Here is a 19451-nt window from a genome sequence, read left to right as displayed (position 1 = left end):
AAATTTTGTCAAGTCTTTCTTCAAAAGTGTGTTCCTAATATATTTTGTCGAACAATATTTGCATGCATATGTATTCATTCAGTCTCAGAAGTTCAATCTCAGAAATAAATTAAACTAAATAGATACATATCATACTATATGTGATTAAAAGAACACACATTCTGACAGATTACACTTAACATACAAGTACTATAAAATTGAAGTCGGATGTGAAATACTTCTTTTCTGCACCACAGGAGCCGAGTTTCAATTGACTAGAACAGAAAAAAACAAAAGAGAATATAGTTATTATAGTTTATGATGAAATACTAGTAGATAAAAACAAATTTCAATATTAATGGAAAGACAGAGAAAGTCTACACAAATTATGCCCTAATGTTCTCATTGATAAAGTACTTCAGCAATTCAGTGACAATGACCATTCACCTTACAGCAGAGGGATGGTTGAAACAGAGCACCATCATGGACTTTTTCTGAGAAAACAAGTAGAAAAATATTTATAGAAAAGTGATAATTAAAAAAAAAAGTTTAATCAGTGTTTCAGAAGTCAAAATAACATACGTCAAGGGAATAAAGCAAATAGCTTAATCATCTAATAATACCCAGGATTGTTACCACCACCACCACCACCACCTAATACTAAATAATTTTCATTCCTCCCCTGGAGGGGGAGGCAGGCCTCCTAGACTGTGACGCTGTCTCTCAGGCCAGGAGATTAGTGGTGAAGGTGAGAGGGAGTGTACAGGCAAATGCATGTGTAAAGAAAGTGCTTCAGTAGCTGTAGGTTATTGTGGTGGCCCTGAAAAGGGCCTTTTGTTGGTCTTGCTTTAATATTTTGAGTAAAGTACCTTATGTCCCCTGTGAGACCAAGTAAGTGTACAGCCAATGGTGGAGACCAGACACTCTTCGGCTCCTGAATATAGAGGCTTACAGCCATGGTAGAGCTATGGCCATCCCTTGTTTGCTCAGTCGGTCAGTTGGAGTGAGCAGTGCAAATCATTGCACTAGTGTGCTGAGCTGCAGTTTTTTTGCTGAAGTGACATTCCTTATAAATTAATTAAGAAGAAAAGTTCGCCCGCATGGACATTAGATTACAAAACTAGGTTTTACAATAGTCGCTCAACGATCTTGTTCTCGCTCGGCACACGGTTATATCTCTTTCACACTTTTTATTGCACAGAATACACACAAAATTTTCATTGGGATCGTGATAGGTTTTGTTCACACAAATCTTATGGTGAAAGCCATGAGTGGCAAGTAGTGTTATAATATGTCTTTGCTCTTGGTTTTGTCGGGTCCAGTTGCTGTCGAGAATTGTGTCTGTGATGAAGAAATCTAGTTCGATTTCTCTTCGCTTGGCTATTCTTCCTTTTATATGCTCGATATAGCTTCTTGTGGATGGCAGTGATAGTTGTAACCTCAGATCTTCTACATAGAAGAATTCTTTAGCTAGTTCATAAACCAACCTTGTCCGTGCAAATTTCCCCACTCTCAATACATTCTTTAAAAATCAACTCTTTACACTCTCAATTTTAGCCAGGTCCTTAATCGACAAGTGTTCCCAAACTACTTGTAAGCCGTAAGTTGCTATTGGAGATATGGTTGTCTTGAAGAGGGTCATTGCTGTGGCCAGGGACAGGTCCGCTATATTCTTGATACTATAAATTGCTCTTATAGCGGCTATTGTTCTCTCTTGTACATGATGTCGGAATGATTTTTGCTGTGGTTTGCAAGGCTATTCCTAGATATCTACATTTAGTGACCGTTTCTAGTAGTTGTCCATTCAAGTAGTGTGTGTCTTTCATTGAGGTTTTTCCTCCCTTCCTAAAAGTCATCTCAACTGTCTTATTCAGATTAATTTCAAGGCGATTCATTTTCACCCATTTCTTGAGCTCTGTTAGTGTCTTTTGTATTTCCTCTCTGCTCTGGGAACCTATTACCATGTTGTCTGCATATAATATAAGTGAAGTTCCTGGAGTTGTCTTTGTGATATCAGTAATGTCTGCTGTGGTGATGTCGAATAATAGTGAACTTAGGGGATCACCCTGTTGCATGCCGTTCGTCTGCATGATGGGTTCTGAAGTAGTGACGCCATCCTCTATAACAATTGTGTTGAATCTCAAAATGTTTTCCAGCAATGTTATTATCTGATTATTCACGCCAGTCATGTTTTTAACTTTTTCCATTATGATTTGTCTGTCTAATAGGTCAAACGCTTTCTTATAGTCAATGAAGACTGCATAGTATTTGCCCTTTCCCAGGGCATCTTCTATCTCTCCAAGCAAGCAACTAACTGCCTATATAGTGCTTCTCCCTTGAGTGAATCCAAAATGGCAGTCCAGTATATTTGCCTCTTCTTCCAATCTGTTTGCTATTATCTTCATGTAGATCTTGAAAGGAATATTCTCCAGTGCCACTCCTCTGTATGAGTTGGGGTTGTTAGTTTCTCTTTTACCTTTATACAGAACTTTTATTGTGGACTGTCTCCATCTGTCTGGAATTAATCCTGTTCTAAGGCAGTAGTTGAATATGTTGGTCCAAAGTGGTAGTAGCATTTCAATTGTCTGCCTGAGATGTTCGTAGCAAATCTGGTTGGGGCCAGCTGCCTTCCCGTTTCTTGCTTGTTTCACTGCTTCTAGGACTTCTGTTTCCTTTATGGGTCATGATTTAGTTGTAGTTTCTATCCCTGAAGGGTGACTTGATGAATTTTGTACGTAATTAAAGTTTTGGCTGTTCGATATTTCCCCAAAGTGAGTTTCCCATGTACTCATAGGTATTTCCTTGCACTCTGGTGTTGAATTCTTCCATAGCTCAATAAAGGGGTCTAGCTGTGCTTTTTCCACCAATTTCCTTGCATCTGCTTCCATATATGTTGACCGCTTTTCTTGTAGTAGCTGTCTATATCCCTTTCTATGGTTTCATAGATTTGTAAATACGAATCCGATCCTACAGTTCTTGCTCTATACAGGGTTTCTTTCCTTTTTGCGTAGCATTCATTGTCAAACCAACATTTTAAAATGTAAACGTATAATATCTCTTCTTCATGCACGAACTGAGCGAACTGGGTACGAACCGAGTGTTACCAGTCAGTTTCCAAGAAGGGAGTACAGCTTGTCACAACAGTGGGAATGTCATACAGTACCATTATTTTTGCAGCAGTCTCCCATACCCAATATGAATTATAAGATGCACAAATCATGGATAAACTGCAAATTCATACAGATTGTAAAATAAAGGAACTGTTCAGCTTATCAAAGCATACTCAACAGTTTCCTGAATATCTATCAACATGCATATCCATTACTTGCATCAGGTGCATTCTCTACACACCTGCTTACACCAGCCGGAAGAGGTCGATGCAGAAAAAAGAATTTATGAAGAAACGGCGGACTTCTACAAGCGAAAATATAAGCTCTCATCCATTTCTGTAATTGGTTTGATGTTAGGTGCTCGAGGAACAATACCTACATTTTTTGTCAACTTCTGCAATACCTCTGGGCTAAATAGAGATTTTATCTATAACATCGCCATTACCACACTCAAGAAGTCCATCATGATCTTCAAGAACCATGCTTGTGGACCTCAAATAAATGTTTGACATGCCTCACTCGACTGCCTACATTTAACATCATACGATCACATTATCTATTGTATCCACATCCATTATTGTTGTGAAGGTACCCTTTGTCTTTGGGCAACCTGCAGTTGTTGCAGGAAGATTGTATAATAATAAAATAAAAACCTATGTCATTAGTTCACAGCCTATTGCTAAAATTAACCCACCTGGAAGAATAATTTAGACACTTGAAGACATCCTAATACATGAGCAAATGTTTAAGATAGCAAGTCACTTCATAAAATGCCAAAGATTATTTCTGCAACAGAAATCAAATTGTAATACAACCCGACTTGTTTCAAACATGTTGAAATATAAATGCTATCAGAGGAATGCTTTATTTCAATATTTACCAAATTAACAAGTTCAAAATGATAAGAAGTAATGATTCCTCCTTTGTATAACACAGTGTCCAAAGATATATTTTCCAGTGTTATCATTCCATAAAGCCACAAATGGAATTCTTTAAAAAAGTTGTATTCGAAGAAAGAAATTTTTACATGTAAGAAGGTAAAATGTGAATTTTCACATGTTTTAACAAGAACTGTAGCTACCACAGAGAAACATTTTGAAATCTTACACCACACCAAATTGCAGTTACTGTAAGAAAACTACCACTTTAATCCAACATAGGCTGTTTTAAAGTCTCATTTACTGCTCTTGCATACTTTGAGTTTCAAGTTACTTGTGCTCTTCAGACTATTTTGATAGAGTACAAATTGTTATTTACTTATGGCTACTCAATATTATTATTATTATTATTATTATTATTATTACTATTTTATGTATGTAGTTACTAGTTATTGTAGGTCACTCTGTTGGTGTTAATGCAAGTAAATTCAGTACGACAATCCATGTGCATAGGACTCCATAACTTCAAGATGGAATATGCCTTTCTTTTTTTTCTGCATTTCTTTTCACGTTGCATCAACACAGACAGGTTTTATGGTGACAATGGGATGGGACAGAGCTAGGATTAGGAAGGGAACAACCATGGTTTTTATTAAGGTATACAGCCACAGTATCTGCCAGGTGTGAAAATGGGAAAACATGCAAAAACATTTCCAGGGTTGCCGACAGTGCGGTCTGATCCACCATCACCCGAATGCATGATTACAGCTACTGCATGCCAACTCGCTTGGTGGAGTATGTCTCATGGTGCATTACAGTAATATGTGAAACTTGGTAAGAAAAAATAAAATATTGTCAAGACCATCAGCAAGTTGCTAAAAGATATCCAAGGTAAAGATATCAGCTTTAAGCTAATTGGACCATGTTATGTATAAAGGAACCACATGCCAATTTTGCTGAAATTGAGTTACTAGTGCCACCTTGTAGAAAAAAAACTTTGAACTACTTGTGCTGCAGATATGATCTTTGGGTATGGAACAGTTATTTTAACATCTAGGATTAAAAAAAATCACCAGTTTAGTACCATTGTACATGATGAAAAACTGCAAAATGGGAACCAAGTGCCAAGGAATCTTTATGGTGTGGTAAAATCTGTGACTCAATATTCTGCATAAAGGAAACACGTACCTTGTGCCAGATGTTTTGATGGGCTGTTTACGTGTTCATTTGTAGTTATTCTGCAGTGAGTAACTGTTTTAAAAATTGGACTAAACTTACAATGCATTTAATGAAGAATGAAAATAGTCAAGAAAATATAAAAACAAATTAGGAGACAACACAAAATTAACAGGCTAGTATAAAGCATGCATAGGATGTCTAATACAAAAATTGATGTTATAATGAATTACTCTATGTTGTTATCTTTCGTGGGCTATTCAAGGAACTGGCAGCTTACGTGAATCTGAAACATGTGTTCATGAAATACTTCAAATTGGTGATACAAAAGTTATGATAATGGTAGAATTAAGCAGTCTAAAGAAAAGCCTGAAGTCGCAAAGGCCTGATGTGACAAGTGCTAATGAGGGAGAAAATATTTCAAAACAACAAAACTTACACCTGGAAACAGCAGAAAATGCAAGGAAGTAGCTTAAGGAGGACCTGAAGAATGCTTGTTAATGAGATAAAAATAAAATATTGACTTTTGGTCTTGAAAAAACACTACATTTGTCGGAATTTGTGGTAGTGGTAATCTATTATGTGTGCAAGAGACAAATAATGCTGTATAACAGGGGAATCCATTCAGGGGAGACAAACAAAATATATTTTTTTATGTTTAGACTGAGAACACAGCTGGAAGGGACACACAGGAAGTAGGACCCTGCTTGAGAACTGATTACTGCAGAGGCAAAAATTGGAATATAAAAATAACTGCTACCGAGCTCGATAGCTGCAGTCGCTTAAGTGCGGTCAGTATCCAGTAATCGGGAGATAGTGGGTTCGAGCCCCACTGTCGGCAGCCCTGAGATGGTTTTCCGTGGTTTCCCATTTTCACACCAGGCAAATGCCAGGGCTGTACCTTAATTAAGGCCACGGTCGCTTCCTTCCACTTCCTAGACCATTCCTATCCCATCGTCGCCATAAGACTTGTCTGTGTCGGTGCGACGTTAAGGAAAAAAAAATAGCAACAAAAATAACTGCTGTTGAAGCACATGTTCGACATACAAATCTCTTTGAACAAAAAAATCACTCTTCGATTTTTGATACCAGGCATTCATTCCTGCCAAATGATTCTGAATTTGGATATGTAGAAAGTGCCTTAAGACTAGACAAAGACTCTATACAGATAAAAATTACAATAATGGTATGACAATTTGTAGACTGAAGAACCCACTCTTTGTAACACAAATTCAATCTGAAGACTTCTTTCCTTTCAGTGTAATGAAGAAGGTTATAGTGAATAGGAAGAAAGATACCAGCAATCAAAGAATGAACTGGCTGCACTTCCCTGAAGTTGAAGTGTGCAAAGAGACGCACCTCATTCTATTTTTGTAAAGATCAGTTTTAACGGTCAGAGAAATAAAACTCTTCGGTGCCCCCCCCCCCCCCCCAAAAAAAACCTATATCGCAGCCCAAAATGAAGGATATAAAATACACCATGCATTTAATTCCAAGTTAAGCAAAACCATTTACAGGACTTTCTCTGGCAATGAAAAAGTCGCTTGCATCAAGGGATTCAATGCTAGTATTGACTTTGAAGTAAAAGGTGAAGATGTATGAACTGTGTACCTTCCATTGTAAATTTTTAAGTCTAAGTTGATTTTGTATTCCACTGTCAATTAATAATTAATAATGTTCATATAACATATACAATATTAATAATATAAAAGACAATTTGTTGCCTTCATGATTACAAGATATTAGAATCATTCCGTATTGACGGTTTTCGCTTAACAAAGGTGAAAAAAATTAGTGTATCCTCCTAATTCAATACATCATATAGTCCATCATTAGACAAAGTAATCAAATTCAAAAATGTTTCGGCTCATTTGAGCCATCTTCAGTGAAAAAGGGGGAGGGGGGGTTGTGTGTGTGTTTGAAATAATTTACGTAATACAAGCTAAGAGTGCCAAAAAACATAATGAAGGAACAAATGAAAAAACAAAACAGAGCCTAGACGGAAACAAAATTAGCACAATATACAATATTTACATCATCATATGGAGCAAACAACAACCTAAGAAGAAACACAGTTTTTAGTTTCTTTTATATTTTGTATTAACCCCTGTTTCACTGAATTTTGTCACAGTGAGCTGTTTTTTTGCTCCACATGATGATGTAAATACTGTATACTGTGCTACAACCTGTCGTCACATTGAATCAGTGCATCTGGGATATAAAATATTTTCTTCTTCTAGGCGTGAGTAATGTGTCATGAAAATATGGCCGTACCTTATCGTTAAACCCTGTATTGCAGTACATTTTATCAAGATTGCCAGTAATAAAAACAACATTCTTCTGCCGAGGTTCTACAGCTGCCATAGAATACATTAAATGGAAACTACAGTGAAATAATTCTCAATTCTAAGAGAGGGAGGTGTTTGGTGTTTGGATTGTTGGTTGGCAGCACACAAAGATCTGTCACAAAACTTTCTGTAAATTTACAGTAAAATCTCAATGCATTGTTTTTCAGGGGCAAGGGGGGAAATGACAATGGATGCGGGTAAACGATAATTGCAGGCAACATAAAGAATAGGGGAAAGCAAAATAATAAAATACAGGTACTGTATTTGGACATTTTTCGTTATGTAAATATATAAATAAAACAACAACAACGACGACAACAACAACGGCGTGTGGCCTCCAGAGCTGGGTGCAGGCCTTTCAAGTTGCCGCGTGATAGGCAATCTACGTGCATATGAAAATGCAGCCCTATCGAAGATGAATTCTAATGTTTAATTTGGCAAACAAACAGCCCCTGAACGGTTGGAATTATACAAGGAAAGTTAAAATCCTCGACCCGATTGAGACCCCTTGAACCAAAGACCAACAGGCACTAACCATTTAGTTCATACTATACATAACGGTATCAAAATACTGCAACCATGATATAGGCCTACGCGATGAAAATAAAAAGTGTGACTTTTAACGCTGCTTTGTTTCACATTTCTTTACAGATTTTGTAATAATTGAAAACCGTTAAGTTCAGTTTTCTAATTGCAAATTAAGGATATACGTGGATATTACGGTGATAACCCTTATTTAGGAAAAGATTCTGTAGACCCTTCGCGAACGATAGGTTAGATACCCAACACGGCGCAGCTCCTGCAGCTCAGCTCAGACTCACAGGGGTTAGAAATTCAATGTGGCGCATCTCGAACGATGTCACAGCGGCCTGTGTGAGGCTGCCAACTTAGGAACTAGTTACAAGACTAGGCTATGAGAAAAGATTATTGGTCTGGCTTTGTTAGGTCCGGCTTGTAACAAGACTATTGGGCAGAGGGCAACAAAGCAGTCAACAGGTCTCTAGCATCCCACACACTCTACAAGGTACATCGTGATTACTCACCCTGTGACTAATTAAAACGCATCTGGCGCATTGCACGATTTTCTAATTTTCAACGAAGTTGACAGTTCTAGGCAGAAAATGGTGGCAAATTTGAGTTTTCCACTGTCTACGTTTTAATTCTTGTAAATAAGAATACTTCTAGGGGTTGGTTAGTGGGTCAAGGTGCTGATGATGATGATGCTTGTTGTTTTAAGGGGCCTAACATCGAAGGTTATCGGCCCCTAATGGTATGAAATGAAAGAACAAAAATTTCAAAGCCATCCACTGACCAAAATAAAAATAAAATATGTCATGAAGAATGAATGGATGGACAGGAACCCAACAAAACAAAACAAACAAACAAACAAACAAACAAACAAACAAAAACCAGTGGATCAGACTCAAAACAGATCGAAAATAACATTATTAACGACCAAGGAACCACTTACAATGCACAATGATGCTTGGTGTCTAAAGGGGGTGCAAAATCCACGTCTAAGGCCCCACAGAATGGTACATGTCGCGAGTAAAATAGAACCATGGTATGTGTCATGTTGGGGTATTAATCAGAAGTAGCGAAGACTCACGGTGTTCCACAAAAGATGGCACTACTCACAAGTATTGCAATACGTACAAGTAACGCAGACCTATGGTGTGTCTGACACAATGGCGCAACTCGTAGCCAACGCAAACCGAGAAGGTTCCCCACCTAGGTGTACTAAACACGGGCGCCGGTATTCCCATGGTGTTCCTCACATAGTGGGTACTAATCACAGGCAACGCAGACCCATGGTGCTGCTCATATAGTGGTACAACTCACAGGCTACGCCCAGACCCGCGGTGTTGCTCACATGGGTACGACGCACGGGTACTGGAATCCACCAGGCCAGGCTTTTACTGCTACTAATCACAAACCTATTTCGTACCAAATTTAGTGGTACTACTCGCAAGTACAGGCAACCTATGGTGTTCCCCGAGTGATGGTACGATTCAAAATTAGTTTCATGGTTCTAATTCAGTCAGCCCTTGGTCGCCCCTTTTAGTCGCCTCTTACGACAGGCAGGGGATACCGCGGGTGTATTCTACATGTGCGTCCCTCACCCACAGGGGGAGTGGGTCAAGGAGAAGCGTTGACACCAGGAGGCTCGTAGTGAGGTTGCACGTGAATAACCTGTGCACAGCACTAGTGATAGGACATTCAATTCATTTGATTCTGTTCACGTTACTGAATCGATAGAGTGATCTGATTCACGGCACATTAGTCACCGTCCCTACTGCATCTGTGTAGTGTGTACTGATAAGAGAGCAGCAACAACATTCAATGCTTGCTGCTGCCACCTCTTCATATCACATCAAGTTCTGATATTACAAAGCCTTTTCTCCAAGTGAATAAATCCATTAAATAAGTATATAGAATTAAGTGAAAAAGATATCTATACACACAATTATCAATGAGCCCAAGCGGAAGATTCCCTATCAATTGTTTGCCTAATCTTTTCTTAAATGATTTCAATGAACATGGAAATTTCATTGTATTCACGGTAAGTATATAATACAAAACAAATAAGTTAAAAAAATAGGTACTTGTGCAGTACTATACTGTAATACTACAGTACAAAACTTACATAGTTAATAATAATAATAATAATAATAATAATAATAATAATAATAATAATAATAATAATAATAATAAAGTAACAGACTCAAATTGTGGTTTTCCATGGTTCTCAAGAAGTAAGAACTGTACTGAATATACAGAATTAGATATATAAATGTATTCCCAATAATCAGCCTACATATTGTAAGTGGTTCTTCCCAATATAAAACAAACAATTTGGAGTGGTCATGAGCATGACTCATACTCGTACGGTAGGCTAGAGAGACGAGTTGAATTAATTGTCGAATAATACTGATTCATTACCCCATTAAATAGAGTAACCTAAGTCCTACCTATTTACTAGCTAAGCACTTTGGAATTAAGTTTCGACTACCTTTTTAACACTGCAAATACATCCATCTAATATTTAAAACTCCTTGTACGAAGATGACAGTGAATGCAAGTGGGTATTATTTTCAAATGAGTTGAGAGCGGGAGTCCGTTATAGAGTACAATTTTTCAGTGTGCCATGGCTCTGTATGTCTCGCTGCAGCAGGAAGTTCGGCTCCCCAGCAATGTCCAGTATACCGACAATGAACAGTGTGCGTCGAGTGTCTCACTGATCCGCGATTGCATACGATTCTTTCAGTATGCTATGGCTCTGTATGTCTCGCCTGCAGCAGAAGTTCGGCTCTCCACCAATGTCCAGTGTGCTGATAATGAACAGTGTGTGTGTTGTGTCATACTGATCCGTGAGTGCGCCACTCACTATCAGCACTGTCTGCTGTGAGTCAGCTGAATTGTGTGCCGTGAGCTCGCCGTTCCTATGAATTAATTCATTCGGACACTTGAATGGATTGATACAATGCTTCCAATCATACACTCATTGGTGAACACTACACAGCACTCCAGCCTACAAGATGCTTGTTCAAGACTAGTAACTCTGAATCGATCGTAAATTCTTGCGTAAATGTTTGCCGCTATTATATGCTAAGAACGTTGAGCAGTCCCTCTAAATTAAAAAAACTTTTGTGTACATTTTTCTTACGTACGATCGATAAATGCAGGAAAATTGTGGCCAAGGAAATTTTTTTTTTCGACGATCGATGCGATGTACGACAGTTCGAGAAACGATAGATGAGGGGAAATTTAACATTGGTTTATACGGAACATTTTTGGGACCGAATAAATTCAACGATGAATACGGGAAAATGACAGTTCCGGGAAGGATGCATCGAGGTTCTACTGTATTCCTATGGTTTGGTATTCCTATTTTGGGTTTAACCCGATGAGTGCTACGCCCGCCTATAGACGGACTGACATGGCTGGTCCAACACTGCTACGCCCGTCTATAGACGGTGCGCAAGAATTTTAATTTCTTTGAGTCACCCAGTTCACTTTTGAGTGCCAATTTGATCTCCGACATGTTCTGCCATCTGTTGGGCATTATATAGAACTAACTGATCAGAGATTATAACTTTGGGTAGAAACTTACAGATCTTTTTGTAGACATCTGTGGAGTTCATCTGTGATGTAAACGAACATGCTGGAAAAACAATCTAGCTGCTCTTGCAGCAATGTTATTTCGGATCACAGAATCTTTCAGTTATTAACCACAGCAGAAAGTGATGATGGAGATTAGGATTTTAATGAATTGTCAAGCGATTTTGAAAGTGAGAGTGATAAAGAGAGTGCAGAAAATATTGTATGTGAGAGAGAAACAGAGCCTCCTTCTAAAGGAAAGAAGAAAAACACTGAATACAAAAGCTGTTTCATCACTATTTTAATGGTGGATGGATTACTTTTTTCCACCAGACTTTCAAGTAACAGTGACAGGCTCTGAGGGCCAAGTAGTGTTTGATGACAACCCGAAAATCATTGATTTTTTAAAAAACTTTTGTGCCAGTAGAGTTGGTGCAGATAGTTGAACAAATCGGCATCACAAACAACCAGTAGAAAACATTTCACTATCACCACATTCCAGGTTTAGAAAGTATGGTTTCTTCAACAAATGTTAACTGTTAACTCTGCTGTTAAGTAGCTTAAACACATAATTTAACAAAAATGGTCGTCTCATCAAGAATGGTTAACTCTAACAAATTGTTAATACTTGTGTTAAATTAACCTGGCAGCAGCCCTGTGTTAAACCTCTTAACAACTGCTAAAATTTCAAAATGCAGGCATGTAGAAGACGTAAGTTTGAAGCTTTACTGCCGTATGAAATCTATTTATAAACTGAAGAAGGCAAAGGACGACCCATACTAAGAAGTAACGACTTTTTAGAGTTGTCAGAAGAAATATTTCTAATTACCAAAGCCATAATAGTTTCCGACAGATTGAAACATAACAGTGTCTCCAGGGCGCAGTTGCTTATAGATTTTACAAGGAGGGGTCAGACTGTGCATCCAATCGATTTCAACGAGCTAATGTACCTGTTGGGGGACACTCAACAGTAACTCGTGTATAAAGGGTTTAGGTCAATACGCTTTAGTTTTCGAAAAAATGACTACATATGTCATGAGGCAGGATTCGCTTTGGACCACATGGAGGTGATAGAACACTAAAATGCGAACACATTTTACTTAAACTTGTCAGGCCCGCAAACTAATAATTTCCAAAAAATTTATGAATCCCCCGATTCTAATGCAACGCGTATATACTTGAAGAGTTGCAACCCAGGCAAGTGGATCAGTGGCCGAGTGGTCATCGTACTTGTCTCCGATCCGCGACGACGTGAGTTCGAGTACCGTCATAGCCATACTTTTTTTAAACAAATTAAATTATTATTTCAGGCCGCCTCTGTGGTGTGGTGGTTAGTGTGATTAGCTGCCACCCCTGGAGGCCCGGGTTCGATTCCCGGCTCTGTCACGAAATTTTGAAAGTGGTACGAGGGCTGGAACGGGGTCCACTCAGCCTCGGGAGGTCAACTGAGTAGAGGTGGGTTCGATTCCCACCTCAGTCATCCTGGAAGTGGTTTTCCGTGGTTTCCCACTTCTCCTCCAGGCAAATGCCGGGATGGTACCTAACTTAAGGCCACGGTCGCTTCCTTCCCTCTTCCTTGTCTATCCCTTCCAATCTTCCCCATTCCCCGCAAGGCCACTGTTCAGCATAGCAGGTGAGGCTGCCTGGGCGAGGTACTGGTCATTCTCCCCAGTTGTATCCCCCGAACCAAGAGTCTGAAGCTCCAGGACACTGCCCTTGAGGCGGTAGAGGTGGGATCCCTCGCTGAGTCCGAGGGAAAAACCGAACTTGGAGGGTAAACAGATGATGATGATGATGATGAAATTATTATTTCAGGGAATGTGAAGGTAAAAATGTGAGTAAAATTAATAATCAAATTGCAGTGGAACTTTATTTTCTACCTGAAATTAATATATATATTATATATGTATATATAGAGGGAGAGAGAGAGAGAGAGAGAGAGATACAGCAGTAACTATGAGAAAGTTTAGGCCTATATTCATTTCAGGTAGAAAATGAAGTGTACTGCAATTTGCATAATATTTTTGTTCCAATTTTTATTTTAACGTTCCCTCAAATATTAATTTATTTTGTACAACAATTATAGCTGCGACGAGACTCGAACTCACGTCTACGAGGTTCGCAGACAAGCACGGTGACCACTAGGCCATCACTCCGTTGCGCTGTCATGTAACTCCCAAGTATATATGCCTTGCATTGGAATCGGGGATTCATCAATTTTTCAGAAGTTATTAGGTTGCGGACCTGACATGTTTAAGTAAAATTTGTTCGCCTTTTAGTGTTCTATCACCTCCACTCTGTTCGAAGCGGATCCTGAATAACAACATCTGACTTCATTTTTTTCGAAAATGAAAGCGTATTGACTTAAACCCTTATACACGAGTTACTGTAGAGTGTCTCCCCACAGGTACATTGAAGCTCGGTGAAATCGGTTGACCGCAGGGTCTGGCCTCTACTTGTTAAGATATTATACTTGAGACGCTTTTCATGGAATTGTAGGTGACTATGTTCACGAGTGCAAGGAAAAAGTGTATAGAATCCTGCAAAGAATTCCTCATTCCATTTAACAAGCCATTACGTTATTTTCTCCGCAATAAAAGAATGCCCGAAAATCATTCAAAATATAGCAATTATCACATTTTCCCGGTGATAAGAATATAAGAATAGCCTATAAGTATAACCTATATTGAATGTTGCGATATAACAGTCCATTCTTCCATTTTTTAAAGCACACTCGCATAATTTTAAATTACAATTATAACAACATTTGTCTCGCATTCATCATAATAATGCTTTTGTTGCCTCTTACTTGACATGTTTAAGTCTTATCGGTCTCCGCTAACCATAACCTATAACAATGTCAACCATGTGTCTGTGTGACAAAATACAATTTCAACACACCCCTAGGAGTGAAATGTGTTTGTGAAACAGGGCACTTTAAAATGAAGTGTTAAATTAATAACAATTGTTAGTTAACATTTGGTAAGTAAAATTTAACATAGAGTGTAACATGTAATTTTGATTTCTCTCAATATTGAACATAAGTGTAGGATTTTCCATTTGCATTTAGATTTATACAGAACCAACATTTATAAACATTATACGCTAATCACCCCACTGATAAGTTAAAAATTGAGGCTTCTACAATTTTTTTTTACATACGAATGAAATAACTCAGCACTGAGGTACTAAACAGTCAACTGGTAGCTCAGCACTTAAAAGGTTAAATGATGTATGTCTAAATGTTTTTAGAAATTCACTGTCAATTATAAATCACTGCATGTATGGAATTTGTGAAGAACAATAAAGTATCCTCATCAGAGATAGCTGCACAGTATACGGAGCAGGAACTGATAGTTAAAAAATACACATACAGAATGTAACTTTTTTTTTGCAAGTGGTTTAACGCTACACTAACACATCAAAGATTTTCAGCGACACAAGGATAGCAAAGGTATAGGATTGGGAAGGATGCAGCTGTGGCCTTAATTAAGGTACAGTCCCAGCATTTGTCTGGTGTGAAAATGAGAGAAATGGAAAACCATCTTCATGGCTGTTGATGGTAGGATTTGAAATCACCATCTCTCCAATGCAAGCCCACAGTTATGCAACTTGAACTGCACAGCCAATGCAGTCGGTACACACAATTTCATGTAATGAACTTCATAGCAAGTCTCGTATTGACTTGTAACTTGGCACAACTCTTTTTGAGAAATGTACTGGTCCACCATTTCAATACCAATTAATTATCCACTGATTTAACTGGAATTCACAGTCATACTATATAATTATTGCAGTACATGTTTTGTTCTCCTTTAAGAACATCTTTAGCTACTAAATATGAGCTTAATTAAAAATCGTAATCCAAAAGGATGTACCGTACATCACAGAGACTAAAATAATTATAAACAAGAGCAATTCATGCTCTCTCTTTATTTCTCAGTTATAATATGCAGGGTCTTTAACATTTCTTACCATGTTTAAAGGTACATACCTGTTTTCACACTCTTTAACAATTGCTTTAAGCCAATTCCAGAGGCTGTTTACATATTTACTTACCATTTTCCACTGTACATAATTCCTTTTTAAAAACTTCCCCATGCCTCTCTTATTGACTAATAGTCCTGTCTTTATTTTTAACTATGACAAAAAGCAGCTTTGTGATCACTTATACCATCTACCACATCAGTTTCCCTGCAGAGTTCATCTAGTTTTATCAGCACTACATCTACAGTAGAATCCTTTATGGCAAAGCTGCAGGTGGTGTGTGATAATATGTTTTGAAGGCATGAATTTTAACACAAAAACTTTTCAGGAAGCATAATATATTTTAGAACGGTATGATTTTTATACACAGACCTGGAGTCAAGCTGGCACGAGCTTTTGAGGTTACTGTGGCACATTATTTTTCATTCGCTCTTCATAGTATAAGTTACAGTATAGGTTTGTTTTGAACATTCTGTGAATGTCTGTGATGCCCTTTTTGTGAAGTGTACCAAATTCATTCCATGGAACTTTGCTCTTATATATTCGATTTCTGTTGTTCTCCAATGCAAATGGCGAGTCATTAGCAGCTGATATTTTGTTTTCATCATTGTTAGTACCGATAGTTTCAAATGGTCCTAACTAGACACTGTACTTCCAAACTCGCACTCAAGTTAGTTCCTTGTTGGACTGAGCTCCTGTTTACACATTTTATAAACTGAAATCTGAACACAAATTAAATCTTGAGACGTAACTTTTATTATGCTATGTTTAACTGGTATCACTTTAATTAATAACAACTCTTTCTAGTAGCTTTACGTAAGACTCAACTGAACTCTGGAGACTTGTGCTTAAACACCAATGGTCAGTCCATTGCATCATTGTAACCCTCAAAAATCAACTTTATTTTTCCAGAAAACTTTAGAGAAAAATAAACATACTTCAGAATTTGGAAGAGGATAAGTTGTAAATCTGAAGCTGAGAATCAAACTCAAATTCTCCAATTCCTCAGTTTTCTGCACTGCCTTCCAGATATAAAATAAATCATGTGGCTTCATCTTCTTTATCTGGTCGTCTATGATCAGATAGTCTGAATTGGTTTACATGTTTCAATACTTCTTCGGAAACCAAACTGATCTCTCAATTTGCTTGTCTTAAGGTGTCCCATCAATATTGCTCTTCTTCTGGTTACATTTCACTACTTCAACAATGAAATGCTTTAATTTTTGACTGATTGTCTGCCTTTCTGTACCAGCTGCAACCCATGCTCCATAAAAACATTTTTAGTAATGCTTTTCTAATTGGCATATCCATGTTAGAGGCAAGCAAATCTATCTGCTACAAAAATGCTTCCTTTGTTTGGATTAGTCTCATTCTTATGTTCTCATCGCTTCTGGCAGCACTGGTTAATTTACGACCCAAGTAGTAATATTCATCTTCAAGTACTTCCTTCACGGTTCCGTTTCCTAACCTGATATTTCTTGCATTTCTTAACTTCATTTGCATTTCATTGCCTTTGTTTTAGGTTTACTTACGTTCATTTAGTACTCTTTCTCCAAGATTGTGATCATAACATTTTCCTACTTCTCCATAAGATTCTGATAAAACCTACAATATAATAAGTAAATTAGAGATTTAATTTCCTCTCTTGAACCATGATACTTTTCTCACTACTTATTCTAATAACACATTAAAAAGAAGGGGAGAAAAGTTATAACCTTTCTAGTAAGTCATCTCTCTTTTAAATACCATAATTCTTACCACTGCCGCTTTGATTCCTGTAATGAAGTGAAGAGTAAAGCATAAGAAGGGTGATCTACAATCACTTTTATAAATCTCAAATAGTTGTTAACATAAAATACCCTTTACAGATCTACAAATGCCACTGATGATTATGTTGATGACATTTGTTGTTTAAAGGGGCTAACAGAAAGGTCATCGGTGCCTAATGGTATGAGGTGCAACAAAATGATACTATAATTCAAACTTCAAAGTGTATCCACCAACTAGAATCTAAAACGAATTCTTATGAAAAATGACCATGAATCCAAAACAATCAGTGGATCCAATTCACAATGCCTTATTTTCTGATATGATGCCTGTTGCTCAATGGGATCCAAAATCCAGGATAATGGCCCCTCATAATGGTACTAATCAATGGTAAAGCAGAGCCACAGTGTTCCTCACATAGTGGTACTAATCACAGGTAATGTAGCTCCATGGTGTTCCTCATACAGTGGTACTATTCATAAGTAATGCAGACCCATTCTGAATACAGGGGAACCAACATAATTTAGCGCAGCACACAACACGTTCTCCTGCATGGACATTAGTCTGTACAGCCGTGCACCCGCTCCCCTGCCTCGGTGGGATGCACACGATGGTAATCACACGTAATCTCATGGTTCCGATTCCATCATCCCCGGGTCATCCCTTTTAGTTGCCTCTCACGACAGGCAGAGGGTACCATGGGAGTATACTTTGTCTGTGTCCCCCACCCACAGGGGGGGGGGACACATGCCTTTACGTGGGTTTTGCTCATATTCATTTCGTCTTCTACGACTAGGAGTGGAGTTAGTATGGCTTCACATTTAAAAAAAAATCAAACTGATCTTAATCGAATTCTGTTCCAACTTACTTTTCATTATGTTGTAAATAATCTATGTTATCAATAAATCAATACTGGTCTGCATTTAGGACAGTCGCCCAGGTGGCAGATGCCGTATCTGTTGCTTTCCTAGCCTTTTCTTAAATGAAATGAAATGGCGTATGGCTTTTAGTGCCGGGAGTGTCCAAGGACATGTTCGGCTCGCCAGATGCAGGTCTTGAAATAATAACATTAAGTTATTTATTAGACCACCTAATCAATACAAAATCGTCTTGGATGATTTATAAATCCAAGACGATTTTGTATTCATTAGGTGGTCTAATAAATAACTTAATGTTATTATTTCAATCTAATATCATCAATACGGACCAAAAATGATATTTATTACATGAGATGCAGGTCTTTCGATTTGACACCCGTAGGTGACCTGCGCGTCGTGATGAGGATGAAATGAAGATGAAGACGACACATACACCCAGCCCTCGAGCCGGCGAAATTAACCAATGATGGTTAAAATTCCCGACCCTACCGGGAATCGAACCCGGGACCCCTCTGACCAAAGGCCAGCACGCTAACCATATAGCCATGGAGCTGGACTTTTCTTAAATGATTTCAAATAAATAGGAAATTTCTTGAATATCTCCCTTGGTAAGTTACTCCAATCCATAACTCCCCTTCCTATAAACAAATATTGCCCCAATTTGTCCTCTTGAATCCCAACTTTATCTTCATATTGTGATCTTTCCTACTTTTAAAGACACCTCTCATACTTATTCGTCTACGAATGTAATTTCACGCCGTCTCTCCACTGACAGCTCGGAACATACCACATACCTTTCCAAATAAAGCTGTTTGAGAGTCCACCTTTTCAATAAAATACAGTTTTTATTTACACAAAAAACTTTACATTATTAATGTCTTAACGGGACATGTTTCGCCCACATTTTTGGGCACCATCAGCTGTTGTTTCTACACTCAACAATCAAAATAGCCAGGATCCTGGGTATTTGTTTCCTCATAAAATATTTAAAATTGTCATGCTAACTTGGATACTATTTGATAAAATAAGTTTTCATATAAATATATGATTTATGGAGACTTCTGGCTGTTTTGAAATGTTCTGACTGTTGAAAGGTGCAGTATATAAAAAGACACTAATACTACATACAATTATTCCATTTACAATTGTTGAACGTTAGATAAAAACCAAATTGCTACGCTATATATATCTTTTTGGATGACATTAGTTAGTTTAAATTGTTCAGTT

At 37.9% G+C, this 19451-nt stretch overlaps 1 protein-coding gene across 5 annotated transcripts in view; it reads right to left on the bottom strand.

The window, feature by feature from the left end:
* Positions 1–118: 118 nt before the first annotated feature.
* Mi-2 (chromodomain-helicase-DNA-binding protein Mi-2 homolog) overlaps positions 119–19451 on the bottom strand; it is a 743946-nt gene continuing 724613 nt past the window's right edge. For 4 of the 5 annotated variants that reach the window (XM_067141598.2, XM_067141599.2, XM_067141600.2 and 1 more), the window contains exon 39: positions 131–254. Coding sequence is in view for 1 of the 5 variants with exons in the window: in XM_067141602.2 (XP_066997703.2) it covers positions 247–254 (8 nt within the window). In the remaining 4 variants the exon portion in view is untranslated. Of the gene's footprint in view, positions 255–19451 lie in introns of all 5 variants that reach the window. The other variant, XM_067141602.2, reaches the window with a different exon arrangement.

The sequence above is a fragment of the Anabrus simplex genome, chromosome 2 (genome assembly GCF_040414725.1).
Source record: "Anabrus simplex isolate iqAnaSimp1 chromosome 2, ASM4041472v1, whole genome shotgun sequence".
In the NCBI taxonomy this organism is placed as follows: Eukaryota; Metazoa; Arthropoda; class Insecta; order Orthoptera; family Tettigoniidae; genus Anabrus; species Anabrus simplex.
The sequence above is the reverse complement of the archived record's forward strand: the minus strand, read 5'-3'. Positions and strand labels throughout refer to the sequence as shown.